The sequence below is a fragment of the Cnephaeus nilssonii genome (genome assembly GCF_951640355.1).
Source record: "Cnephaeus nilssonii genome assembly, chromosome: 14".
Taxonomy (NCBI): Eukaryota; Metazoa; Chordata; class Mammalia; order Chiroptera; family Vespertilionidae; genus Cnephaeus; species Cnephaeus nilssonii.
In genome coordinates, this window is record NC_137085.1 from 2,376,927 (window position 1) to 2,403,604 (window position 26,678).

At 62.1% G+C, this 26,678-nt stretch overlaps 2 protein-coding genes across 6 annotated transcripts; one reads left to right on the top strand and one right to left on the bottom strand.

The window, feature by feature from the left end:
* Positions 1-56: 56 nt before the first annotated feature.
* Positions 57-14,723, top strand: LOC307110899 (histo-blood group ABO system transferase-like). Of its 5 annotated transcripts, XM_079790412.1 has the most exons (10): positions 57-390; positions 6,077-6,146; positions 6,682-6,798; positions 7,517-7,567; positions 10,043-10,078; positions 10,505-10,639; positions 12,831-13,986; positions 14,346-14,371; positions 14,496-14,529; positions 14,590-14,655. In XM_079790412.1, the coding sequence occupies exons 1-7, from the start codon at positions 378-380 to the stop codon at positions 13,516-13,518; spliced, it is 1,110 nt and encodes a 369-aa protein (XP_079646538.1). In that variant the 5' UTR covers positions 57-377; the 3' UTR covers positions 13,519-13,986; positions 14,346-14,371; positions 14,496-14,529; positions 14,590-14,655. The 5 variants fall into 5 exon arrangements, with proteins under 5 accessions (XP_079646538.1, XP_079646537.1, XP_079646536.1 ...); XM_079790411.1 differs by lacking the exons at positions 14,346-14,371; positions 14,496-14,529 and adding an exon at positions 14,078-14,311 and having other exon boundaries at positions 12,831-14,023; positions 14,596-14,723; XM_079790410.1 differs by lacking the exons at positions 14,346-14,371; positions 14,496-14,529 and having other exon boundaries at positions 12,831-14,311; positions 14,596-14,723.
* Positions 14,724-17,442: 2,719 nt separating this feature from the next.
* Positions 17,443-25,163, bottom strand: LOC307111114 (histo-blood group ABO system transferase-like; the record flags this gene model as incomplete). The annotated part of the gene is made up of 7 exons (XM_079790797.1): positions 17,443-18,152; positions 18,525-18,659; positions 19,113-19,148; positions 19,994-20,050; positions 20,646-20,894; positions 21,701-21,746; positions 25,136-25,163. The coding sequence occupies 7 exons, from the start codon at positions 25,161-25,163 to the stop codon at positions 17,465-17,467; spliced, it is 1,239 nt and encodes a 412-aa protein (XP_079646923.1). The 3' UTR covers positions 17,443-17,464.
* Between the last annotated feature and the right edge of the window lie 1,515 nt (positions 25,164-26,678).

The window sequence follows — 26,678 nt, forward strand, 5'->3', positions numbered from 1 at the left end:
GGAGTGGGGTGAGGCGAGTAGGGGCGAAGCCCCGGGCGTGGTCCTGAGAGCAGGAAGCCACTGACCGGCCGCGTGCGTGCCTCGGTCCATAGAATACCTATTTGCCCGCGGTGGTTGAGCCTCAGCTCAGGACCTAGCGGAAGGTCTTTCCTGGCACTGAGCTGCCTGGCTGCCAGACCTGGACAAACTGGAAAGCTGGCTGGCTCCGCCCACCAGGAGGGGCGTGGGGCTGTGCCCTGGGCAGGGACTGGGCGTTGTCCTCAGACTGCTGTGACTGAGAACCCGAGGTCAAACACAGCTGCCAGGCTTACCTCCACCTCCCATTCCTGGCCTCTGCCTCCAGGCACCTGGCCTGGCCTGCGGTCCTCAGAGGAGCCATGGAGCCCTCAGGTGAGCGGGGAGGGGCAGGGTCTGGGCGACCTCCACAGGGGCCTCAGGGCTGCCCGTGTGTGTGTGTGTGTGTGTGTGTGTGTGTGTGTGTGTGTGTGTGTGTGTGTGAGATGACGGTGCCCGGGGAAGTAACAGACAGAATGTGGCCAGGGTGGTGGCGGCCTGGGTGAAGGCAGACCCTCGGGCGATGTCCTGATTGCGTGATGACCTTCGAAGCTGCCAGCCGGCTGCCCCCGCAGGTGGAGCCCCTTCCCCTGTCCCCTCCGCTCCTTTCTCTCGCGTCCCGGCCCCAGAGGGTGGTCAGCAAGGGGCCCCCCTCCTGTGTGAGGTCCGCCCCTGACGGAGCAGGTCCTGGCCCTCCGAGGAGCTGGTGGGGGACCCAGGGCACCTGCTGTGCGTGGGAGGGGGGAGGGCAGAGGGAGAGGGAGGGAAAAGGAGGGGCAGAGCACCACTAGGCCCCTTCCTGCCGGCACCCCTCACCTGGTCAGGACGGTGGACTCTGCGACACTTTCCTGGGGGCGGGTGGCCCTCCCCCAGCGGCGGTCTCTGCCTGGGGACAACTTATTAGAGTCAGTGGCTGCAGACAGGGCGGGGGGAGAGGGGACCGGGCTCTGGGGTCCTCAGGACCCCCCTTCAGAGGAGACCCAGTGCAGTCGGCACCAGCAGCAGGCACGGGGAATGGCGGAGGGGCTGGCCCATCTGCTCAGGGTTCGGCGGGGCTGCCCTGCGACCACCTCTGACCCTGTCGCATGTGCCCTCACCTGTCCTGTGGGCAGGACCAGGCCCTGCTTATTCACTCTCTCCCCTGGGGCCTTCGCCAGGCTCGCACACAGTGTGGCCTCGGTGAACCTTCCAGAACGTCACTCCTAAGCACGTACCCAGCTGAGTGGTTGTGAACACGAGCCCTGTGGGCCTGGACCTCCCAGGCCCACCCGCAGCGGGTCACCTCCAGCCCCTGGCGTCACCCCTTCCTGGACCGTGGAGGAGGGGCTTCCCCGGGAGCGGGAGGCGGCGACCGGGGAGAAGCCGGAGGCCCGGGAGGAGGACAGGCCCCGTTCCCCTCTGTTCCCGGGGCTCCAGGGGCGGCGGGACTGGCTGTGGGGCCCTGCCAGAGCCTGTGAGGGCCCCCCTCCTTCAGGGAGTCAGGGAGCCTGCTGACCGGACCCGGGCCGCGTGCCCGAGGAAAGCACGTCTCGCTGGACGCTCCTCTTTATGGAGCTTGGTCAGTTGCGAGTGTCCCCCCCCAGTCCCGCATGGTTCAGGGTTCAGGTTCAGGGTTCGGGATCTGGAGGAGGCCGCACGCAAATGAAAGAGATTAGACAGGAAAATACAAATTTGGAAATATTGGGGGCCAGGCCGGAGCCCAGCTCCAGAGGAAGGACTCCGCTCTGCTCTGGCCTCGCCATCCCTTTTATTCGGGTTTTGGGATCCACCCGTAGCCCTTAGGCAATCCCAGTAACAGCTCCAGGACAGCCCGTCAGCCAGGATTTACCGGAGACGAGCAGGTGGGAGTTACTTCCGCTCCCTTTGTCTCCACTGGACAGGGGGTGCTTGGCTCTGGCCTTTCAGAGCTTCAAGGTTGACCGCCTTCGCCTTCCGTGTTCCTTGTCCACCCCTCTCTGCCGGTGAGGACAATGGGCGGCTTCCCACAGCCAGTCAGGGCCTGGCCTGGGCCTGAGGCAGGTGCCCGACCGAACCTAATCCTGTCCGCAGGCCCGGAGGGCTGTGCTGGGGGGGAGGAGGGGGGCTGTTACTGTCTCTCTTTTTGTTTTATTTTAGTAATTCTTTATTGTTGAAGGCACTACATATGCCCCCCTTTCCCTCCATTGGCCCCTCCAGCCGCCCCGGTTCCTCTGTCGCTTGTTTCCTGAGAGTCTGCGGTGCTGGGGCGGGAAGGCCTACCAGCCACAACCGGATCTGGAGGTCAGGGACCAGGCAAGGTGGCAGACTCCTCCCAGGTGGCGTAGGCCGGTCCTGATTTTAGCACCTCCGTCCTGGGTCCTGGGGACCAGCGGGTCCTACACACAGCAGGCAGGGTGTCACCCTGGACTGGGTTTGGGCTCTAGCTTTGCATGAATGCTAAATGACCGGGCAAAGCTGTTCCGTGGAAAGCCGCTCCCTGGCCTGATGCTTGGCGCTGTGGCCCGGGCTCTCCTGGCAACGCCCTGTTTCCCTCCCTCCTCTCCCCTCCCCCCCAGCACTAAGCAGATGTTTCCATGGAAGTTCAAGACTACAGGGGAAACGCCCTAAGCCCTTTGGATCTTTGATATGAAAAGCAAAGAAAAAGTGGTTTTAAATTACTTCCTTGACTAGTGGCAACTGACGTGTTCTCTGCTCTTTTAACGTAGTTGGCCCAACGGCAGTCTAGGGACACATTTGGGTGTGTCTTTCCCTGTGCCTTTGCGAGCCTGCCAAGACTGTCCAGCCTTACAGATCCCCTTCCCACCAGCCCCCTCCCTCCCTGTGCTCATGTCTCACCATCAAACACCACGCCACCATTTTGCCCATCCTACCCAGACCACCCCAGGGCCTGGTGTTCCGGCTTCGAGTCTCTCTGGGGGTGGCCTCTGCTTCACCTGTGGCCCCTGGATCCTCCGACATCAGGTGGTTTCCTGCTGCTGTTCCTCTCCGTGGCCCCTGCCCCTGATCCTGCCCACCCGCCATGCCCCTCCCGCCTCTCTCTCCTCCCTGTGTCTGGCCTGTGGCCCAATGGCCCAGCCCTCAGCTGGGGGCGTGTTATACCAGCACCAGCCTCATACATCTTGTGTTCCCTGCACCTCTGATTTGCATCATTTTCTCTTGTGTGTGACTTAACCTTGTGTTGTTTTGTACAGTAACATGCCACACAGGCGTATAGCCCAGGGGCAATAGGGTCGACCACACAGCCTAGGTGTGGAGTGCGCGGTACCATCTAGGTTTGTGCATTCTATGTGCCGAGCTGGCACACCCATGGGTGAACCTGAGAGGGGGCGGTGAAGGATGGAGAAAAGACAGATAAGAGAATAAAGCTGGGGCTAGGTGGGACATGGCTCTCGGATGGAGAGACAGCGCCACAGCCTGCAAGCCAAGTCTTTATTTTATAGCCAGATTCCACGAGGCAAAGTGAGGGTATGGTCAAGATGTTGACAACGTTCTTGTGGGTTTCGAATCTACTCAATTACATGCACCTGATCAAGCTTTGTTTACTTGCTGCACCTCCCACAGCCCATATAACTCAGCCACGTGGGACCACAGGTTCGGACCATAAGGTCAAGCTGACAACCATAGCCTTTGGCTGTAATTGTGCTGGGACTTGCACGTGGCTTTGCCACGAGAGGATCGTGCCCTCTCATTAGTCCCAGGCTTGAACCTGTCCAAACGCTGTAACCGCTCTCCACATGTTTGTACAATGAGATCGCCTAACGACGCATTTCTCAGTATGTGTCCCGTCTTTAAGTGGCACGAGACTGTACTTCCTGTCTGGGTGAATTTGGTTTCTCCGGGCCTATGGTTATTGTTTGCTGGATATACCTTTTACTCCCCTTGCACACCAGACCTATGGGTGTCTTCATTTCTAAAGTACGTCTCCTGTAGACAGCTTAGAGTTGAAGCTCTTCTTTAAATCCAGTCTGACAATTTCTGCCTTCCGATAGTGTTCAATCCCATTCAATGTTGTATTGCTGTGGTTGAATTTCCAGCCACCATTCAGCTATTGGTTTTCTCTATGTTTTGTTCTTTTGTTTTGTTTTGTTCTTTTGTTTCTCCTTTACGATATTCTTTTACATTAAATAGATATTTTCCATTGCACCATTTTAATTCCCTTGCTGTTTTTAAGGATATATTTTTAAGTTATTTTTTTTAGTGGTTTCTCTGGAGAGTATGCATTCTAATGTACACAATTGACTTCAGTCTATACCAACTTAATTCCTGCAGAATACAGAAACTTCGCTCCAATTAGCTCCATTTCTTCCCTCCTCTATTGTCATGTGTCAATTTAAAAATACTATTTTATTTATCAGAAAGCATGCAACACTTAGGGATGAACTTACCAGATTAAGAGCAATGTCTATACAATTAAAACCACAAAGCATTGCCAGAGAAGTGTAAGAAGATATTAATGAGTGGAGAGAAAAAGACTATGTTCATGGATTAGAAGATTTAGAGTTGTTAAACTGTCCCTTCTCCTCAAATTGATCTATGGAATTACATAATCCCAACCAAAACTCCAGAAGGCATTTTTATAACAATTGACAAGCTGATTCTATAATTTATATAGAAATGCAAAGGTCCCAGAATAGCCAAAACAAATTTGAAAAAGGAAAAAGAACTTTTAGGGCTTACACTTTCTTATCTCAAGATGTATTGCAGAGCTGCAGTGATCCGTACAGGTTGGTATCAGCATAGACCTGCACATCCATGGGACAGGCTCCAGGCTCCAGACAGACAGATTATCCTCCAAAATGTATACACACACTTCGAATAGTTATAAAGGCGGTGTTTATTAAAATCATTTCATTTTCAAAATTGAGCTATCAGCTGTTAAAGTGTATATGCATTTGGGGGGACACCCTGTAGACACACACACACGGATTTTCAACAGAGTGCTAAAAGAATAAAACGGGGAAAGGAACGCATTTTCAATCCAAATAACTGGAATTACTGGATATCTGTCTACAACAAGAAAAATAAAAAACAAAGAACCTCAATCCTTCACACCATATATAAAAGTTACAAAATTTCTGCCTGGCCGGCATGGCTCAGTAGTTGAGCATCGACCTATGAACCAGGAGATCCTGGTTTGATTCCCGGTCAGGGCACAGGCTCGGGTTGAGGGTTCAATCATCCCCAGTGGGGGGCGTGCAGGAGGTAGATGATCAATGATTCTTATCATTGATGTTTCTATATCCCCTTTCCCTTCCTCTTTGAAATCAATAAAAAAATATATTTTTAAGAAGTTACAAAATTTCAGGAGAAAATATTATGACATTGGAATATGCAAAAACTAGTTGAGAACAGGAAAAAAGCTCAAACCATAAGAAAAAAATGGACTTCGTCAAAATGAAAACTTTCACTTCAAAACACAAAATTAAGAAAGTGATTAGATAAGCCTCGGTAATTCGCATATTGTCACGGAACTCGGGTCCACAATATGTAAGTAACTTCAACTTCTCGGTCCTAAACCGGGAAACAACCCAACTTAACGTAGGAAAAGATTCCAGGAACACAAACGGGCCGGGACACACCGGAAGCAGCTTTTACAAGCCGTCTTGGCCGCAGTGAGATACCACTACGTGTCCCTGGGCCGGGGGACGCGAGGTGACCCAGTCTCACAGGTTGGCCGGCACCGGGGCACTGCAGTCCTGCGCTGCTGGCGGGAATGGGAGACCCACCACCGCTTTGGAGCAATCGGGCGGCTTCTTAAGTGAAACCTGCCGCCTGCGTTTATGTGGTCGGCGCTTAGTCACTCGAGACAGTCGGAAACGCGTGTCCTCGAGTACACCTGTACCTAAATGCTGATAGAGAGTGACAGGCCCAAGTGGGGGGAGGGGCCTCAAAATATCAGCAGGTGAAGGCACAAATCCTGCCACGTCCCCGGAGGCTGCTCAGCAACGAAGGAACGAACCTGGTGCGGGGGCAGCAGGAAGATCTGGAACACGCTGCGTGGCTAACGGCAGACAGACCGTGTATCCTCTCCTCTGTTTTCCAGGAAAATCTAAGTGCTGCTCGCTTCGACCTCTGACCTTTTTCCTGATCATCTTCCTCCTGGTCTTCTTTGGGTAAGAAGCGGGCCAGACCCTCTGGGTGTGCGGGCTCGGGAGAAGCCGCAGCAGGAGCCCATGGGGTCCCAGGGGGGCGCCCTGAGCTGTTCCCCCCAATCCCGCCGCCCCGGGGTCACAGCTGTAGTGACAGGGCTGCTGACAGCCGCCTCACGGCCCCGGCTGCACACTCCCTCCTACGGAGGCCGCACCGTGGGGAGTCGGGCGAGGCCGGGACCCCTCCCTGTGTGGCTGCGAGTGGGGAAGCTCCCTGATGGACAGGGTCCTGGAACCGGGGAGTGAGGGCACGGCCGCTCTCCTGGGGCAGGGACCCTGCCGGGAAGCCGTCGCTGGGCAGCCTCGGACCAGCCGGCCACGCACGGGACCCACTCCCGCCACGCAGGGGCCTGCAGGGGGCACTGGCCGCCGTGGCCGCCCCTCCTTGGGACCGGTCACCTGAGCTTAGGGGACACTGGCCCCCGCCCTGCCCGAGGGCAGCTGCTCTGGGGGGCTCGGGGTCATGACCTGGGCTCCCCTCCTGCTTTGCGTGGGGAAGGTGGACAGGCCGTCCCAGGACCAGCTCCTCAACGAGGGCCTTTGGGGGGCTCCTCCACAGCATGGGGGTCCTGAGCCCGAGAATCCCGATGCCGAGGACCAGGCCCGAAGGAGAAGGGTGAGTGCGTGAGGGCGGGTCCCTGCCCTGACAGCCCGCGCTGCTCCGGGCTCTGAGGGCCCAGCCCCCCATGCTCAGAACAGCTTGGCCAGGTCCCTGACCCTGCGGGGTCACCTGGGCAGGACTGGCTTTAGCTTCGACCTCCCTCTGACCTCCTGCCTCCGGGGCCCTGTGTGCCCCGTGACTGACCTGCTTGCCTGCCGCCTCTGCCCCGGGCCTCTTGTCCTCCGGACAAGCCTGCGGTCAGACCCTGGGCTTTTGCACCTGCTGCGCCCCTGCCAGGCCCTATTTATTCCCTCCCCGCCCTTGGCCTCGGGCCAGCTCCTCCGCATCAGCCCGGGTGGGGGCTGCAAGATCAGTGTCCCCAAGAGAGACAGGCTGGGCTCAGCCCCTTGGTGACCTGGCTTCCGACGTCCCACAGCATCAGCTCGTATGCATTTGATCTGTCAGAAACGGGACCGAGGCCGGCAGCGTGCGGGGCGGGGGGCGGGGCCCAGCGGCTCCGCAGAGGGTGAGCCTCCGACTGCACGGCGGTCCCCACATCTGAGATGTGCAGGGACACAGGCCAGCGCCGGGCCCACTGCCCACAGTGAGGGCCTGTTTACGATGAAGTCCATGGCCACACGCCAGGCCGCCCCGTCCCCCTCCACGGGGACCCCAGCTCTGATCCCTGCACTTCAGCCCAGTTCTCCTGGTAAAACCCTCTGTTCTCATCCAGCATCGAGGCCGATAGAAAACCGCCCGGGATGCAAGTTGTGAAACTACCGAGGTACAGTGTCTTCCATGGCCGCCCGGCGGACACCCGCCCTCCAGGCCCAGTGTGTGTGGGGGGGGTAAAAGCGGTGGCGGGGGGACAGAGGTGGGATGCTGGGGACAGATGGAGGTGATGCTTCCTTCCCCAGGGCCTGGTCAGACTGTGCCCCCCTCCGCCCCCCCGGAGAGACCCACATGGGGCTGCTGCCTGCCTTGACCAGTTGATGGCATTTGGCTTTGAAGGGGTGACCACCCGGCTGGCTGGCCTGGGCTCAGTGGGTCCTGGGCTGTGGGGGTCCTGGGCTGTGGGGGTCCTGGGCTGTGGGAGTCCTGGGCTGTGGGGGTCCTAGGCTGTGGGAGTCCTGGGCTGTGGGGGTCCTGGGCTGTGGGGGTCCTGGGCTGTGGGGGTCCTGGGCTGTGGGAGTCCTGGGCTGTGGGGGTCCTGGGCTGTGGGGGTCCTGGGCTCAGCGGGTCCTGGGCTCAGCGGGTCCTGGGCTGTGGGGGTCCTGGGCTGTGGGGGTCCTGGGCTGTGGGAGTCCTGGGCTGTGGGGGTCCTGGGCTGTGGGGGTCCTGTGCTCAGCGGGTCCTGGGCTCAGCGGGTCCTGGGCTGTGTGGGTCCTGGGCTGTGGGGGTCCTGGGCTGTGGGGGTCCTGGGCTGTGGGCTTTTATTGGAGCTGAAAGGGACCGCCTCAGGCGATCTGAGACAGGGCAGCCACCCTGCATTTTTTGTTTTAAAATGTTCACTGTAGTAAGTAAGATACACGTGGCCGAGACCCTTACGTCTGAACCATTTTCAGGAGTAGACTTGGTGGCATTGCGGACGTTCACACTGTTGGCAGCCGCCGCCGCCACCATCGCCAGGACGTTCCATCTTCCAAACTGACGCTCTGTCCCATGGAGCACCCCCTCCCTCCCCGCTTCCAGGCGCGGCAATGCGACTGGTGTGGGGACCTCACATCACAGTGTTGGTCCTTTTGCGCCCGCTCATTTCTTTAATTTAATTAATTTATTTTACTTTTTTAGTAGAAATTACTTGCTATTTATTTATATTTTTTCTTTATCTTTATATTTTTAAGTAAAAAATATTTTTATTGATTTCAGAGAGGAAGGGAAGAGAGAGAAACATCAATGATGAGAGAGAATCATTGATCGGCTCCCTCCTGGAGAGAGAACCCGAAACCTGACCTGGAATCGAACCAGTGACCTCCTGCTTCATGGGTCAATACTTAACTCCTGAGCCACGCCAGCTGGGCCAGGCTGCATGACTTCACCGGCACAATGGCCACAGGGCCATCCATGCACGGCGTCTGTTAGAATTTCCTTCCTCTTCAAGGCTGACACCCTGCTTCCAAAGCCTCACTTGAGGATTTAAAAAAACTGGTTATAGAGAAAGAGAAAGGGAATAGAGAGAGAGAGAGACATCGATGTGAGAGAGAGACATCGCTCGGTTGTCTCTCATATGTGCCCCAACCCAGGATCGAACCCACCACCTTTGGTGCACGGGACGATGCTCCAACCAACCGAGCCCCACCATCCAGGGCAGGCACCGGCGTTAGGTGCATCCGGGGTGCACGTGGCAGTCATTTGACAGGGACCCCTGTGGGGCGCGGCCACAGTGTCTGCACAGGTTCAGGCCTCGGGCTGACGAGAGGGCACAGTCCTCACGGCCACGTGCAAGGCCCAGCGTGGAGGGCAGAGCCTCCCAGCACAGTGATAGCCAACAGCTGGGGTTGTGAGCGTGAACCTGTGGTCCTAACACGTGGCCGACGTGCCTGAGTGATAGAGGCTGCAAGTAAACAAAGCTGGACCAGGTGCCTGTAGTTGAGTGGGATCGAAACCCAGAGAATGCTGTAAACACCCTGACCCGCCCTCACTGTGCCGCGTGGCATCGGCTGTAAAAGAAAGACACGGCTTGTGAGCGTCCCATCGAGACCCAGCTTCATTCTCGTCTGATTTTTCTAAGCCTTTCACCGCCCCCACTCAGGTCACCCTTGGCCGTGCTGGCGCGGCACAACCCCCGGCCGCTGGCCCCGCTCCGGGCCTGCACAGGCTTTGGTTGGGACTGGCCGCTGGTCCTGTGGCGGCCACGGCCGGGGTGTTCCTGTCGCCCAGCCAGAGGCCCAGCAGGGCCGCGTGCGTGTCTGACGGCCGTTCCTCTGGGCCAGCTCCCTCCTTGCCCCCCCCCCCCCCCCCAGAGACCACTTCCAGGCCCTCCGGCCCACAGTGAGCTGAGACGGGACCCTGGGCCCCACCACTCCGGGTCAGAGGGGGCAAAGGCCCGAGGCCTTTCGTTCCAGGGCCCAGTCACAGGGGAAGCCACACGCAGAGGCTGAGCCTCCCCCACGACCCCCCAAACCCCCCGAGGTGGGGTGCGGGAGGAGACTGGGCTCCGTGTCCCGGAGGAGGACAGCCTGGCCCTCAGCAGCCGCCCTGCCCGCCAGCGACTCCCACGGGGTCTCCCGACACTCACGCCCGCTGCGCTGTGTTTCAGGATGCTGTACCCGCAGCCCGCGGTGCTGACGCCCTCGTGAGTAACCCTACCGCGCCCGCCACTCTCGCCGTGTCCTAACGGGCGCTGCCCACTCCGTCCCCTCTGGTCGGCCTGGGCTCCGAGCCTGGAGCCCCAGAGTCTCTGTCCTCCCCCCTGCCCTGCGCTTCCTTCTCTGTCTCTCACCAGACAGTGTGGGGGGAGGGGCTGCCCCAGGGGGTCCCCTTCGCCGGCCAGTCCCCGCTGCCCCGGGCCCTCAGGGTGCAGTGCTGGGAAGGGGGGCTCTGCCCAAGTTTGCATCCGGACTGGCGTCCGCAGGTTTCTGGCAGATGCCACGTCCTCCTGGAAGGATGGTCGGCCTGCGGCGCGGAGGGCCTGGGGCCGGGCGGGGGCTCCGGGCGGGCAGGGAGCGCAGGCTGAGTGCCCCCTCCTGCCGCTCACGTGCGCCGTGGGCTCTCGGTGCAGGAGGAAAGACGTCCTCGTCCTGACCCCGTGGCTGGCGCCCATCGTCTGGGAGGGGACCTTCAACATTGACATCCTGAACGAGCAGTTCCGGCTCCAGAACGTCACCGTCGGGCTCACCGTGTTTGCCATCAAGAAGTAAGTGGGTGCGAGGGCAGAGGGGGGAGCGGCAGGTCCATCAAGAAGTAAGTGGGTGGCCCTGGACAGTGTCTCTAAGCAGGCAGTCGGCTTAGGGACCGAATGGTCCTGGGTTCGATTCGCAGTCAAGGGCATGCACCTCGGTTGCAAGTTCCCAGCCCCGGTAGGGGCGCAAGCAGGAGGCGACCAATTGATGTGTCTCACGTCACATCTATGTTTCCCTCTCCCCCCTCCTCCCTCCCTTCCAATCTCTCTAGAAAGCAATGGGAACAATAGACTCGGGTGAGAATGAAAAAACAGTGAGTTGGAGTGGCAGGTCCAGGGGGTCTGTCCCGGGTCCAGGGCAGAGTGGGTGGGGTCCTGCCTGGCCTCCGCAGGGGCGGGTGGGAGCCCAGACCCACACTCACCGGCAGTCCAAGCCGGCAGGTGCATCTCAGCAGGGGTGGGTGCGAACCCCCTGCCTAAGCCTAGTGCTCCCCTTCCTGGGAGGGATTTACCGCCTGCCAGGGGCGGCGCAGGCCCAGGGAAGCGCCTCAGTGCTGCCCGGAAACCCGGGGTCTCAGGGCTCAGCACACTGGCCTGATGGGGGAGCTGCTGTCCCCACGGGGGGGGGGGGGGGGGGGGGGGCGGGCGCTGGCCCTGGAGACCTCAGGGAAGAGCCAGCGTCCCAGGCACTTGGGGAAGTCGTCCCGGGTCGGGGAGACCACGAACTGGACCTGGCCGCCACGCCCTGGGACTGCAGTAGGGCCTGAGCAAGCCCCTCATTTTCTGGTCCCCCGCTCCCCTCCTCCTCAGGGGCTGGGCCTGATCTAGGATTCTGAGACGGGGGTGGGGTGGGGAGCAGTGAGTTCAGGGGTGACCCCTCCTGGGACTGCCAGCAGTTTACTGAGGACCCTATCAGCAAGGCACCCTGCACTGTCCAGGGAGGACCGTTTGGGGGTACAGACAGCTGGACAGGGACAGGGACGGCCCACTTAAAAGGCGGGGTGGGTGGCACGGCCCTCCTGGGTTCAAGCAGCCTGCCAGGCATGACAGGAGGCTGTGCCAGCAGGTGCTCGGCTCAGGCCAGGTGGGTGGGGTCACCAGGCAGGGTGGGGTCACCAGGTGAGGTCACCAGGAGGTGTGGGGTCACCAGGCGGGACGGGGTCACCAGGTGAGGTCACCAGGAGGGGTGGGGTCACCAGGGGGGGTGGGGTCACCAGGAGGGGTGGGGTCACTAGGAGGGGTGGGGTCACCAGGAGGGGTGGGGTCACCAGGCGGGACGGGGTCACCAGGTGAGGTCACCAGGGGGGGTGGGGTCACCAGGAGGGGTCACCAGGAGGGGTGGGGTCACCAGGAGGGGTGGGGTCACCAGGCGGGACGGGGTCACCAGGCGGGACGGGGTCACCAGGTGAGGTCACCAGGGGGGGTGGGGTCACCAGGAGGGGTCACCAGGAGGGGTGGGGTCACCAGGAGGGGTCACCAGGAGGGGTGGGGTCACCAGGAGGGGTGGGGTCACCAGGCGGGACGGGGTCACCAGGTGAGGTCACCAGGGGGGGTGGGGTCACCAGGAGGGGTGGGGAGTGGGTCCCCGTTAGGAGCACTTTCTCCTGAGTCCACACCTACTCCTTCCTCCTGCTCGCTGCGCCAACTGTTGGGTCCGAGCCCCTCTGCCCAGGACGGGCCCTCCTGGGACGCCAGGTCTTAGGCGAGGAGACTGAGGCGTCGTGGGGACAGGAGACAGTCTTCATGAGCCCGAGGGCCGTGGCTAAAGGAGCTTCAGACACAACAGCTCCGCCAAGCAGCCCCTGAAGCAGGCAGCCGCCCCCGGCGGGTCACACACATCCTTCCCGCAAGGCAGCCTCCACACATCCTTCCCGCAAGGCAGCCTCCACACGAGCCACACGCAGCAGCCCCGCTAACACGGCAGCGATTCCAACCCCAGCACCAGGCCCGGCAGCGATAGCAACTCTGACACAGAGGCTTCTTGCCACCACGGTGACCCCGCCTCGGGCGAGAGCCGGGCACGCCTGGGCAGTGCAGTTCGATGGCTGTCCTTGCACCTGCGTCTGGGAACCTGGCCTTGGCCTTGAACATCTGGCGTCCTCTGGACAGGGCCCCACAGTCCCCTTGAAGAAGGTGCACGTGCTGCGTGGCCGGGTCGGGCCCTCGCCTGGCTCCCTGACCCTCCTGCCCGCCTCTCCCGCCCCAGGTACGTGGTCTTCCTGAAGCTGTTCCTGGAGACGGCCGAGCAGCACTTCATGGTGGGGCACAGGGTCAACTACTACGTCTTCACCGACCGGCCGGCCGACATGCCCCGTGTGGCGCTGGGCGAGGGCCGCCGCCTGGTGCTGCTCCAGGTCCCGGGCGCCACGCGCTGGCAGGACGTGTCCATGCGCCGCATGCAGATGATCAGCGACTTCTGTGAGCGGCGCTTCCTGCGGGAGGTGGACTTTCTGATGTGCGTGGACGTGGACATGCGCTTCCGCGACCACGTGGGCGTGGAGATCCTGTCCCCGCTCTTCGGCACCCTGCACCCCGGCTTCTACGGGGCGACCCGCCAGGCCTTCACCTACGAGCGCCGGCCGCAGTCCCAGGCCTACATCCCCCGGGACCAGGGCGACTTTTACTACTTGGGGGGCTTCTTCGGGGGGTCGGTGTCCGAGGTTCACTGGCTCACCGTGGCCTGTCACCAGGCCATGATGGCCGACCACGCCAATGGCATCGAGGCCGTTTGGCACGACGAGAGCCACCTGAACCGGTACCTGCTGGACCACAAGCCCACCAAGGTGCTGTCCCCGGAGTACCTGTGGGACGAGCAGCTGCTGGGCTGGCCGGCCGTCATGCGGAAGCTGAGGTTCGTGGCCGTGCCCAAGAACCACCAGCAAATCCGCAACTGAGGGGTGCGCTGGGGGCTGGGGCCATGCTCCCTCGGGGCCCCCAGGTTGGAACCTTTATGGCCCTGGGCACGCCTGCGCTTCCCTCTTCTGTCCTGTGGGGGGAGACTGTGGAGGCCTGGCACTGCCCCAACCCCCAAATACAGGCCTTGGGGCACCTCCGCCCTGTGCCCACCACGCTCAGGCATGCGGGAGACAGGCCCCCTCCCCTGGGCACGGGGCCTGGAGTGGCCTGGCCATCCGCTCCCACTGGGCGCTCCTCAGGCCCTTCAGCTCAGGTGAGGCAGGTGGTCCCGGCCCCACCTGACAGACAGGGGCCCAGGTGAAGTCACTCCCAAAGAGGGCAGGGGGTCCTAGCCCAGGCCCAGGGCCCCGGGCCCTGCTTGAGGCCAGTCCCTTCCCTTCCCGAGTCCTCTCAGAGCTGAATGGCGCCTTCAGTGTGCAGGCCCAGGTGGAGGTGAGGAGGCCCAGGTGGAGGTGAGGCCCAGGTGCAGGTGAGGAGGCCCAGGTGGAGGTGAGGCCCAGGTGCAGGTGAGGAGGCCCAGGTGGAGGTGAGGCCCAGGTGGAGGTGAGGCCCAGGTGCAGGTGAGGAGGCCCAGGTGCAGGTGAGGAGGCCCAGGTGGAGGTGAGGCCCAGGTGGAGGTAAGGCCTAGGTGGAGGTGAGGAGGCCCAGGTGCAGGTGAGGCCCAGGTGGAGGTGAGGAGGCCCAGGTGGAGGGGAGGAGGCCCGGGTGGAGGCGAGGAGGCCCGGGTGGAGGCGAGGAGGCCCGGGTGGAGGCGAGGAGGCCCAGGTGCAGGTGAGGAGGCCCGGGTGGAGGTGGGGAGGCACAGGTGGAGGTGAGGAGGCCCGGGTGCAGGTGAGGAGGCCCGGGTGCAGGTGGGGAGGCCCCGGGTGCAGGTGCGGAGGCCCCGGGTGGAGGTGGGGAGGCCCCGGTGGAGGTGGGGAGGCCCCGGGTGCAGGTGGGGAGGCCCCGGGTGCAGGTGGGGAGGCCCGGGTGGAGGTGACGAGGCCCAGGTGGAGGTGAGGAGGCCCAGGTGGAGGTGACGAGGCCCAGGTGGAGGTGGTGAGGCCCAGGTGGAGGTGGTGAGGCCCAGGTGCAGTTGAGGCCTGATTCCGACCCCTTGGCAGCCGCCTGACTGCCCTTCCGGCCCAAGGCACTGCCCACTGGGAGCAGGGCAGCCGCTCCCGTCGCCTCAGGCCACCCTGCGTTCACTGGGGGTCGCAGGTTCCCTGGGACTGAAGCAACTCTTTCTGCCCGAGAACAGGACGTCGCTAATTGTCAAGCAAACCTGTGTCTTTTGCCCCAAAGGACATCTGTGCCCCCCGGGGAGGCTCCTGGCCCCGCTCGGTCCCTCTCCCGGGCAGGGACAGGGCAGTCGCCCATCAGCAGAGGTCTCTGTCCTCTGTGGTCTGTCCCAGCGGAATGCCCGGGTGCTTTGCAGCGGTAAAGGCTTTGATTTCGGGCAGCCATCACCCCCTCCATCTCCAGGGTGTCTCACTTCCCCACCGGATACCCCACCCACTACCACGGAGCCCCAGCCCCTCCCTGAGCCCTGGCACCCACCCCGTCCTTCCTGCCTGTGTGAGCCGGGCACCTCTCGGTCCCTCCGTGAGAGGAGTCTCCAGTGCCTGTCAGGATTCCCACGGGCTGGCTGACAGCTGGGCCTTCATCACCCCCACTCCCAGCCCCTGCTCCTCCCTCCCGCCCAGTGTCAGCCCCAGGCCTCCAGGCCCTGCTTTCCCAAAACAAGGCTCAACGTGACCCCGTGACCCCGGATGTAGGAAACTGCCAGGCCCCTTACAGGCGTGTTGACGTCGGACGGAGAAGCTCCCCTCCCAGACGCCTGTCCTAAATGAGGGGATGGATGGTCACAGAGCTCCCTTCAGGGTGAAGGCGGCGGTGGCGGGGGGCGGGGGGTGGGGGGCGGATCGGAAACGGCCCACGTCCCGCAGCAGGGGCTCCGGAAATCCTGATGCGGGGACACAGGCAAGGCCCACGGGCAGGAGGGCGGCCTGGCCGTGCCCACCGCCCGGGAACGAGCTTCCGGAAGAGCACACGCCCCAGAACCCCCACAAGTGCCCGTGCACACACGTGAACACGCACAGGCACACACACAGGCACCCTGGGCGCGGAACACAGCGACACACGTGCACACACAGGGAAAGGACTGGGACAGTGAGCGCCCCGTCACGGCTCTTCTCCCCGGAAGGACCTTGCTCTGTCCTTGGTTCGGGATTCCTTTTTGCACCGCAACAAATGCTGCTCGTCCTTTTACAAGTCACAGCTAGCCCAGCCCGGCCGGCGGGGCTCAGTGGTTGAGCATCGACCTATGAACCAGGGGGTCACGGTTCTATTCCTGGTTGGGGGACGTGCCTGGGTTGTGGGCTCGATCCCCAGTGTGGGGTGTGTAGGAGGCAGTCAATCCATGATTCTCATCATTGATATTTCTCTCTATCCTTCTCTCCCTTCCACTCTGAAATCAATAAAATTAAAACAACCCCCAAAAAACCACAAAACGCTAGCCCAGCTTGGCATGGCTCAGTGAGTGTGGACCCATGAACCGGGTCACGGTTTGATTCCCGGTTGGGCCACATCCCGGGTGTGGGACCGGATCCCAAGTAGGGGGCATGCAGGAGACAACTGGTCAGTGTTTCTCATCGTTTCTATCTTTCCCTCTCCTTCCCTCTCTCTGAAATCAATAAAAAATACATTTAAAAAAGTAAAAGCTAAATAATGTACTTTTCTCCCTAGATGAGCAATACACGGAGAACACTGAACACGTGTCTTCAATATTCAGAACGATAAGTCACATGCATTGCAAAAACTTAGACGAGACTTGCAAGTCCCGCCCCAGAGGGGACCATCACGAGTGGTTTATGGGCATCTCTCAGGCTCCGCCTGTCTGTCTCTGTTACATGCGGACTCCTTTACACGTGTGTCTGCCTATTGAAATCACACATGCATGGTCTAATGGGTGGGATCCTGGATGCAGAAGGTTCCACGTGTCTCACCCAAGAGGACCCTGAAGTCTGTCGGTGGGCACGTGGAGACCCTGCGCCCACGGCAGCAGCCGCTCAGCTTGCCCCAACTGCGTGGACCAGGATCAATGGGTCCAATCTCTCTCTATGGACGTGTCTTCCAATTTCTGGCAATTTCACCAGCGCTCTGATGGGTAGTCTCGAAAACACATCTTTTTTGAAAAAAATATATTTTTATTAATTTCAGAGAGGAAGGGAGAGGGAGAGATAGAAACATCAATGATGAGAATCATTGGTTGCCTCCTGAACACCTCACACTGGGGATCGAGCCCACAACCTGGGCATGTGCCTTGACCGGGAATCGAACCATGACCTCTTGGTTCATAGGTCGACGCTCAAAAATACATCTTTGCAAAAGGGCAAGAACGCCTGCGGGGTGGCCTCCCAGGACAGCGCTGCGGGAGGTGCCGCCGTGGGACCTGCGGGCCTGCGCCCTGTCTCCCATGGGGCCCGGCCCTCTTCTCTCGGGGCGCGCCGGGGCCTCGGCTTCCTTTCGTTGGAAGTGCACATTTGCCCTCGTCCCTTTGGAAACACTAGCTTTCCAGAGTTTTCTGCACACGGGGGCCATGCCTTCCCTGGGAGTGACTTCACCTGGGCCCCCGTCTGTCAGGTGGGGCCGGGACCACCTGCCTCACCTGAGCTGAAGGGCCTGAGGAGCGCCCAGTGGGAGCGGATGGCCAGGCCCCTCCAGGCCCCGTGCCCAGGGGATGGGGCCTGTCTCCCGCATGCCTGAGCGTGGTGGGCACAGGGCGGAGGTGCCCCAAGGCCTGTATTTGGGGGTTGGGGCAGTGCCAGGCCTCGACAGTCTCCCCCCACAGGACAGAGAGGGAAGCGCAGGCGTGCCCAGGGCCATCAAGGTTCCAATCTGGGGGCCCCGAGGGAGCATGGCCCCCAGCCCCCAGCGCACCCCTCAGTTGCGGATTTGCTGGTGGTTCTTGGGCACGGCCACGAACCTCAGCTTCCGCATGACGGCCGGCCAGCCCAGCAGCTGCTCGTCCCACAGGTACTCCGGGGACAGCACCTTGGTGGGCTTGTGGTCCAGCAGGTACCGGTTCAGGTGGCTCTCGTCGTGCCAAACGGCCTCGATGCCATTGGCGCGGTCGGCCATCATGGCCTGGTGACAGGCCGCGGTGAGCCGATGAACCTCGGACACCGACCCCCCGAAGAGGGCCCCCATGTAGTAAAAGTCGCCCTGGTCCCGGGGGATGTAGGCCTGGGACTGCGGCCGGCGCTCGTAGGTGAAGGCCTGGCGGGTCGCTCCGTAGAAGCCGGGGTGCAGGGTGCCGAAGAGCGGGGACAGGATCTCCACGCCCACGTGGTCGCGGAAGCGCATGTCCACGTCCACGCACATCAGAAAGTCCACCTCCCGCAGGAAGCGCCGCTCACAGAAGTCGCTGATCATCTGCATGCGGCGCATGGACACGTCCTGCCAGCGCGCGGCGCCCGGGACCTGGAGCAGCACCAGGCGGCGGCCCTCGCCCAGCGCCACGCGGGGCACGTCGGCCGGCCGGTCGGTGAAGACGTAGTAGTTGACCCTGTGCCCCACCATGAAGTGCTGCTCGGCCGTCTCCAGGAACAGCTTCAGGAAGACCACGTACCTGGGGCGGGAGAGGCGGGCAGGGGGGTCAGGGGGCCAGGCGAGGGCCCGACCCGGCCACGCAGCACGTGCACCTTCTTCAAGGGGACCCACCGCCCTGAGCGGGAAGACTTGGCCTCCCTAATCCTCTGTTCCCAGAGGTGGGGGGCCGGCAGCACCCCATCTTACGGAGGAAGGCCTGAGGCTCCGGGGCTGGAGCAGGAGCAGCGCCTGGGTGGGTAGAGGTGGAGCTGGGTCCCGCCTGTGCTGGGCCCCCGGAGATCCCTCACCCCCTGGCTGGCCCCATCCCATCATGCCCTGGACACAAGGACAGACCCTGATGGACCTGCCGCTCCCCCCTCCGCTCTCCGCCCTCCGCCCTGCACCCACTTACTTCTTGATGGCAAACACGGTGAGCCCGACGGTGACGTTCTGGAGCCGGAACTGCTCGTTCAGGATGTCAATGTTGAAGGTCCCCTCCCAGACGATGGGCGCCAGCCACGGGGTCAGGACGAGGACGTCTTTCCTCCTGCACCGAGAGCCCACGGCCGCGCGTGAGCGGCAGGAGGGGGCACTCAGCCTGCGCTCCCTGCCCGCCCGGAGCCCCCGCCCGGCCCCAGGCCCTCCGCGCCGCAGGCCGACCATCCTTCCAGGAGGACGTGGCATCTGCCAGAAACCTGCGGACGCCAGTCCGGATGCAAACTTGGGCAGAGCCCCCCTTCCCAGCACTGCACCCTGAGGGCCCGGGGCAGCGGGGACTGGCCGGCGAAGGGGACCCCCTGGGGCAGCCCCTCCCCCCACTGTCTGGTGAGAGACAGAGAAGGAAGCGCAGGGCAGGAGGGAGGACAGAGCCTCTGGGGCTCCAGGCTCGGAGCCCAGGCCGACCAGAGGGGACGGAGTGGGCAGAGCCCGTCCGGGAGCGACGTCGGGGCAGCGCCCGTTAGGACAGGGCGAGAGTGGCGGGTGCGGTAGGGTTACTCACGAGGGCGTCAGCACCGCGGGCTGCGGGTACAGCATCCTGAAACACAGCGCAGCGGGCGTGAGAGTCGGGAGACCCCTTGGGAGTCGCTGGCGGGCAGGGCGGCTGCTGAGGGCCAGGCTGGCCTCCTCCCGGGACACGGAGCCCGGGCTCCTCCCGCACCCCACCTCGGGGGGTTTGGGGGGTCGTGGGGGAGGCTCAGCCTCTGCGTGTGGCTTCCCCTGTGACTGGGCCCTGGAACGAAAGGCCTCGGGCCTTTGCCCCCTCTGACCCGGAGTGGTGGGGCCCAGGGTCCCGTCTCAGCTCACTGTGGGCCGGAGGGCCTGGAAGTGGCCTCTGGGGGGGGGGGGGGGGCCAAGGAAGGAGCTGGCCCAGAGGAACGGCCGTCAGACACGCACGCGGCCCTGCTCGGCCTCTGGCTGGGCGACAGGAACACCCCGGCCGTGGCCGTCACAGGACCAGCGGCCAGTCCCAACCAAAGCCTGTGCAGGCCCGGAGCGGGGCCAGCGGCCGGGGGTCCCTGTCAAATGACTGCCACATGCACTCCGGATGCACCTAAAGCCGGTGCCTGCCCTGGCGGGTGGGGCTCGGTTGGTTGGAGCATCGTCCCGTGCACCAAAGGGTGGTGGGTTCGATTCCTGGTCAGGGCACCCAGAGGCAGGAGGTCAGAGGGAGGTCAATACTGAAGCCAGACGTGTGGAGTCAGTCCTGCCCAGGTGACCCTGCAGGGTCAGGGACTTGGCCGCGCTGCTCTGAGCGCGGGGAGGGGGACGAGGCGAGCAGGAGGCCTGGACCCACCAATGTGTCACCCGGGCGGGGGCTGGGCCCTCAGAGCCCGGAGCAGCGCGGGCTGTCAGGGCAGGGCCCCGCCCTCACGCACTCACCCTTTTCCTTCGGGCCTGGTCCTCAGCATCGGGATTCTCGGGCTCAGGACCCCCATGCTGCGGAGGAGCCCCCCAAAGGCCCTTGTTGAGGAGCTGGTCCTGGGACGGCTTGTCCACCTTCCCCACGCAAAGCAGGAGGGGAGCCCAGGTCATGACCCCGAGCCCCCCAGAGCAGCTGCCCTCGGGCAGGGCGGGGGCCAGTGTCCCCTAAGCTCAGGTGACTGGTCCCAAGGAGGGGCGGCCACGGCGGCCAGTGCCCCCTGCGGGCCCCTGCGCGGCGGGAGTGGGTCCTGTGCGTGGCCGGCTGGTCCGAGGCTGCCCAGCGACGGCTTCCCGGCAGGGTCCCTGCCCCAGGGGAGCGGCCGTGCCCTCACTGCCCGGTTCCAGGACCCTGTCCATCAGGGAGCTTCCCCACTCGCAGCCACACAGGGAGGGGTCCCGGCCTCGCCCGGCTCCCCACAGTGCGGCCTCCGTAGGAGGGAGTGTGCAGCCGGGGCCGTGAGGCGGCTGTCAGCAGCCCTGTCACTACAGCTGTGACCCCGGGGCGGCGGGATTGGGGGGAACAGCTCAGGGCGCCCCCCCGGGACCCCATGGGCTCCTGCTGCGGCTTCTCCCGAGCCCGCAGACCCAGAGGGTCTGGCCTGCTTCTTACCCAAAGAAGACCAGGAGGAAGGCGATCAGGAAAAAGGTCAGAGGTCGAAGCGAGCAGCACTTAGATTTTCCTGGAAAACGGGGTGCAATCGCGGTCACGCCATGCTGCTCCTGCCTCCGGGCCGGTCTGTCGGCTGCGATGGGGACCCTGGCCCGGCCCCGCCAGGAGCACCGCCCCCTGCAGGGCGAGCTTGGAGCCAAACTGGAGCCCCTTTGAGACCCAGTCCAATCCCGACGTTTGTCCCGTCTCCTTCAGAGGGGCCCCCGTTCTTCCTCGCAGCACCCCCAGGGCACCCCGACTCCCAGATGCCCGGCCTCCCCAGGCCTCTTTCCACTGAGCCCCCGTGACTGACATGACCCCAGGGGCATGAGCTGAGCACCGAGGACGGCCGCTGCCCCCCACCGGGGCGGGGGGGGGGAGGGGTGAACGGGGGCTGGAAAGAATTTCCTTTCAGCTTTGAAAATACTATCTCACGTTTCCTTTTAAAGCTTTTAACACACACGCCTATCTGAGGGATCATTACATCCGATAAAACGTAAGCATTTTAAGTGCGGAGGTTGATGAGTATTTAACAATGTGTGCACGTGTGTAACCGCCACCCCAGTCAAGCCAGATGCACAAGTTCCCTCCTGCCCCTGCGCAGCCAATACCCCCACCCCCGCCCAGGGGACCGCTAACCTAACCGGCTCCCTCACAGGTTCTCTCCCCGTGTCTGTCTGAGCGACCAGATACACACACTGCTGCCTGGCGCCATTCACACACCATCCTTAAGATTCTCCCGGTGTCGCCGCATCAAGAGTTGGTTCTGGGGCCTCCGGGGGCAGCCGCTGCCTGTGCCCGCCCGGGGCCACCTGGGAGGGGCTGCAAAGGGCTCGGTGGGGCAGCGGCCTGAGCTGGGAGAGGCTGTGCTGGGGACTGCGGCTGCGTGCTGGGCGTGGGGTTGCTCAGCAAGAGGCTCAGGCAGGCTGAGGCCAGACGCTGCTGGTTGGGGTGTTTTGAACCTCGGAGAGACTTTTAGAAAAGTCCACAGGGCAGGCCCGGGCCTGTCTGCCCACAATTTAGACAACTTGGATGCCATGCACAGACGGCTGGAAGTCTCACCTAGAAGGAGACAGGGGACTACATGGTGTGACACTGGGCTAAGCTAAGAATTCTTACAGTTCACACCGAAAGCACCAAGAATAAAAGAAAAAAAGTTCAATAGGAGTTCATCAAAATTAACACTTTTGGACTGGGGGTACTGGAGGAAAGGTGAAGAGATTAGCCAAAGAACACATGTGCACAACCAATGGACACAGACAACAGAGGCGGGGGGGGGGGGGGCTGAGTGGAGGTGGGTAAAGGGGGAGAAATGGGGGGCATCTGTAAGTGTCAACAATAAAAATTAAAAAAAAAAACTTTTGCACTTCAACTACACCATTAAGATAGTGAGCCCAGCAGGCGTGGCTCAGTGGTTGAGCGTTGACCTATGAATCAGGAGGTGGGGGCTCGATTCCCAGTCAGGGCACATGCCCGGGTTTTGGGCTCGATCCCCAGTATGGGGCGAGCAGGAGGCAGCTGATCAATGATTCTCTCTCATCATTTACGTTTCTATCTCTCTATCCTTCTCCCTTCCTCTCTTAAAACACACACACACACACACAAAACCTAAAGCGTAGAAACAACCAAAATGCCCACCAGTGGGTGAGTAGATAAACAATGGTGTGCCCATACAGTGAGATTATTTAGCAATGAACATGAATGAAATACTGAAACACGCTACAGCATAGATGAACCTTGCAAACGTGATTCTAAGAGAAGTCAGAGGCAAAAGATCACATGTGCCTTGACATGAATGTATGATGTCTGTGAAAAGTCCAGAAAAGGTAAAGCTAGAGAGACAGAAAGGGGCTGACATGGGCACTAGAGAATTTGGGGAGCTGATGGGAAAACTCTAAAATGCATTCCACATATCTGTAAATGGACTAAAAATAATTTAATATTACACCTAAAACAGGTAAACGTTATGATATAGAAATGTTTTCAATAAAGCTATTTAAAAAAAAAAAGTGCCACCAGAACCTAGCCGGTGTGGCTCAGTGGACAGAGTGTCGGCCTGAGGACGGAAGGGCCCCGGGTCCGATTCCGGTCAAGGGCAGCTGCCTGGGTTGCAGGCCCCCAGCCCTCGTGGGGGACATGAGGGAGACACCAAAGGATGGATCTCTCTCACATCGGTGTTTCTCTCTCTTTCTCTCCCTCTCCCTTCCACGCTCTCTAAAAATCGATGGGAAAAATATCCTCGGGTGAGGATTAAAAAAAAAATGTGCCACCAGTAGGAGACCACTGGCCCGAAGCTGACGGAGAGAGAGGAGCGGGTGAGTTTGGTGCAGGGCTTGAAGTTCTGCCTGTGATTCTGGTGAGACCTCGGCCCCACGCGTCCCGTCCCTGAGACCTGCCACAGCCAGAGCACAGCAGGGCCCGGGGTGCTGCCACCTTGCAGAAGCCCTGCCCTGGCTCGTCTGTCCTCAGGGGTCCGGGGGTGAAGGAGTCAAGCGTCTCCTGAGGCCAGGGCACCCCACACCCAGCTCACCACCTGCCAACTTGGTCCTTGACTGTCATCTCCGAGGATCTCGATGCCCCTTCCTGCCTCTCTGTCTGTGTGCCTTCCTCACGTCCCCGCCCTCCCGCTCTCCCTTAACCCGATGGACTCACCTCCTGTGCCGTCCCCTGTGCCGGTCCTCCCCTCGCTGCACGGGGGCCCTAGACTTGCCCACACAGGGCATGCCCCCCTTCGTGTCCCTAAGCGCCTCCTCACCTGGCTCGCTGTGGCAGGGTCCTCCCAGCTCCGGTGACTTACCAAGTGTTTTAAAACATTGGCTGAATGAACACCCCGATGAATGAATGCGGGGAACCTGAGAATGGGGGCTAGTTTGCCAGGGTTTCTCAAAAGACCCGAACTTCTTAATCTTCAAGTTCACATCCAGCCCGCTCATGGGCCAGACCTCACCGGAACCGGGGTGTGGGGACCAGCGGCAGAGTGCCCGGTCCTTCGAGGGCCCCAGAGCAACCACAGCACTGGTCGCGTGGAGCCTGGGGCCGCTGAGACAGCAGAGCGCCCTGGGACCGGGAAGCTGGGGAGGTGTTCCTGACCTTGACTGGGCGACTGCTCCAGGGGCGTCTTCATGGGTCAGAGCTCACCCAGCTGTGCCCTTTATGTGTGACTTATTGCTTCAAAGTTGTTAAAATACTTTGAGAGGAAAAAGGGAACAACAAAATAATGAACAAACAGGAGGAAGGAGGACGGGGAAGAGCTGGGCGGTGCGGAGGGAGGTCTTGAGGTCGGACCCGGATCCCAGACTCCATCCTGTCCCTTCCTACCCGCACATTTAGGACAATGTCCTAAATCTCGATAAACCCATTTCCCGGGTCTGTTATCCACCAAGGCTGCCTGAAGGGTCTGCCCTGAGCAGAGCCCTGGCCCCGGGTCCACATGAACAAATTGTGCGGTCACTGAGGGCAGGGGCAGGCCGCGGCACCCCATCCACGGGTTCTCGGAGAACCCTCCTCTTCCTCGGTAGCCTCCAGGGCAGCCAGCCTGCCTGGCCTCCCCCGCCCCCCAAAAGCCGAGGTGAGGCCTCTGCTCTATTTTACACCCTCCTGAACCCAACCCAAAAGTTCTGTCCTCAAATGTGTACCCACGAACTAGCTGAATGAATGGGCCATTTGTCCCTGTGGCCTCCTCGGTCCTGGTTCTCCGGCCCCTTTCCCAGCCGGGCAGTGGCACCCCGTGCCCACGTGAGTGTCTGCTTTCCGGGCACAGCTCCCACTGGGCACTGCACTAAGGGTGCCAACTCTGCCAGGCCACAGCAGGTGTGCAGGTGGCTGGTGACTAAGGCAAAGGGGCAGGACTGGGGGGCGGGGCGCAAGAGCGACCCCAGGGCCTTCTGGAGGGGAGGGGAGGGGAGGGGAGCACCCACCAGGGTCAGCCTCCGGAATCCCAGTTCCGGGAAAGGCCAGTGTGTCAGGGAGGGGTGGGAGCCCAGCCTGCGCGGCTCAGTGGTTGAGCATCCACCTAGGAACCAGGAGGTCCGGGTTTGGTGGTTGAGCATCCACCTAGGAACCAGGAGATCCGGGTTTGATTCCCGGTTGGGGCACAGGCCCGGGTTGCTGGCTGGATTTCAGGGAGGGGGGGGGGCGTGCAGGAGGCAGCAGATCAATGATTCTCTCTCATCATTGATGTTTCTCTCTCCCTCTTCGAAATCAATAAACATTTTTTTTTTTTTTTAAGAGAGAGGGAGTGGGAGATTCCTGGAGACGGATGCGCTGTCTGCAGGGCCACCGGACCGAGCCAGGACCAGGACCCCAGGCTCCCGGCCGCTCCCCAGCGGCTCCAGGAGGCCCCCGAGGCGCGCGGCACTGGGCGCCCACGGGGCTCAGCGATCGGGGTGCCGGGTTCCCCCGTCAGGACTCTTCCCGCCCAGGAACCGCGGGGCCCTGGGGCCGCCACTCACCCGCCGGCGTCCGCAGCAGCTCAGCCATCGCGGAGCCCGGGCGGCCGCCCTCCGAACCTGAGAGAACGGCCCGCGGCCCCAGGCGGCCACGCGCGCCCGCTCCCCGCGAGGCTGGGACTCTCCGCCGCCCGACCCCGCACAGTGACAGCGGGGACCGGGCCGAGGCGGAGGGTCGCGAGAGGAAAATCTGGGTCCGCAGGGACCCCGCCAGGTGGAGGGGCGGGGCCGCCTCAATAGGCACCAATGAGGACGCGCGCCCCTCCCAGCCCCGCCCCCTCCGCACCCAGACGTCCCGCCTCCCGCACCAGCGGGGAGCGGTCGCCGGTCCCCAATCCCTGACGCCCCGCCCCGCCCCTCGGCGCCCCAGCTCCCGGTCCTCGGGTTCCACCTGCAGAGCCCTGGCTCCAAGGGCTCGGACCGGTCCAGGCCGCCGCCATCGGCCGCCACCATCTCGCCCCGCGGTGCGGTCCCCGCTTCGCCCCCTGGGGCCCCTTCGCTGTCCCGGGACCCGCTGGAGCGTCTGCTCCTGCCCGCGGGCTGCGCCCCGCCTGCGAGGCCACCGTCCGGGAGTGGCGGCCGCCCAGGCGGAGGTCGGGGGCGGAAGGGACATCCTGAGGGCGGGCGGGAGGACCGCGAGAGCCCTCCCTTCCCCTCCCCTCCCCAGCCCGCCTGCCTCCACTCACGTTCCCGGTCATCAGAACTTCCCTCCCCTCTGCATCTGCTCCCGGGCGCAGGGGGGCGCAGGGGGGCGCAGGGGGGGCGCAGGGGGCGCAGGGGGGCGCAGGGCCCACAGGAGCCTAGTCTCGGGGCTCGATGCTCCTCTTCCTCTCCAAGCCCCTCCGGTCTCTCCTGCTCCCGGGTTACCTGCTGAGGACCAGGTCCCCTCCCGCAGGAAACCAACCAGGGTGGGGTCCCCTGGGACTCTGTATCCTGAGGAAGAGGGAATTGCTCCCCCCCCCCCCCACCCAGGAGCAAGGGGTCCGATCCTGCTAGGGGCCCCCCAGCTCTGCCGGGAGCACTCAGGTGGAGGGACTCCTCACTCCCTGGGTTCTAGCGCAGGGCCCTGCTCTGCGGAATGAGTGTGTGTGTGTGTGTGTGTGGGGGGGGGGGGGGGCTTTTATCGCACTCCGCTAGGCCCGGCATTGTCTTAGTGCTTTTCCTGTAGGAACTCATGAATCTCCACCCGAACCCTGCCTGTGAAAGGAACAACCAGGAGGCCACGCTTGGATTCCCGGTCAGGGCACGTGCCGAGTTGAGTCGCGGGGCTCCATCCCCAGTAGGGGGCGTGCAGGAGGCAGCCGATCAATGATTCTCATTCTTGATGTTTCTCTCTCTCCCTTCCTCTCTGAAGTCAATAAAAACATATATTTTTTAAAAGGGCACAGAGCACAGAGAGGGGCAGGGACTGCACAAGGTGAGCGGAGAACCAGGATTTGGACCGGAGAGACCTGGCCTGGAGGCCGCCCCACCGTCACCCAGCACCTGCTGGAGTCCCAAACCAATCTCATGGCTCCCAAAAAAGCTGCCCTCAGACTTCCCCGCT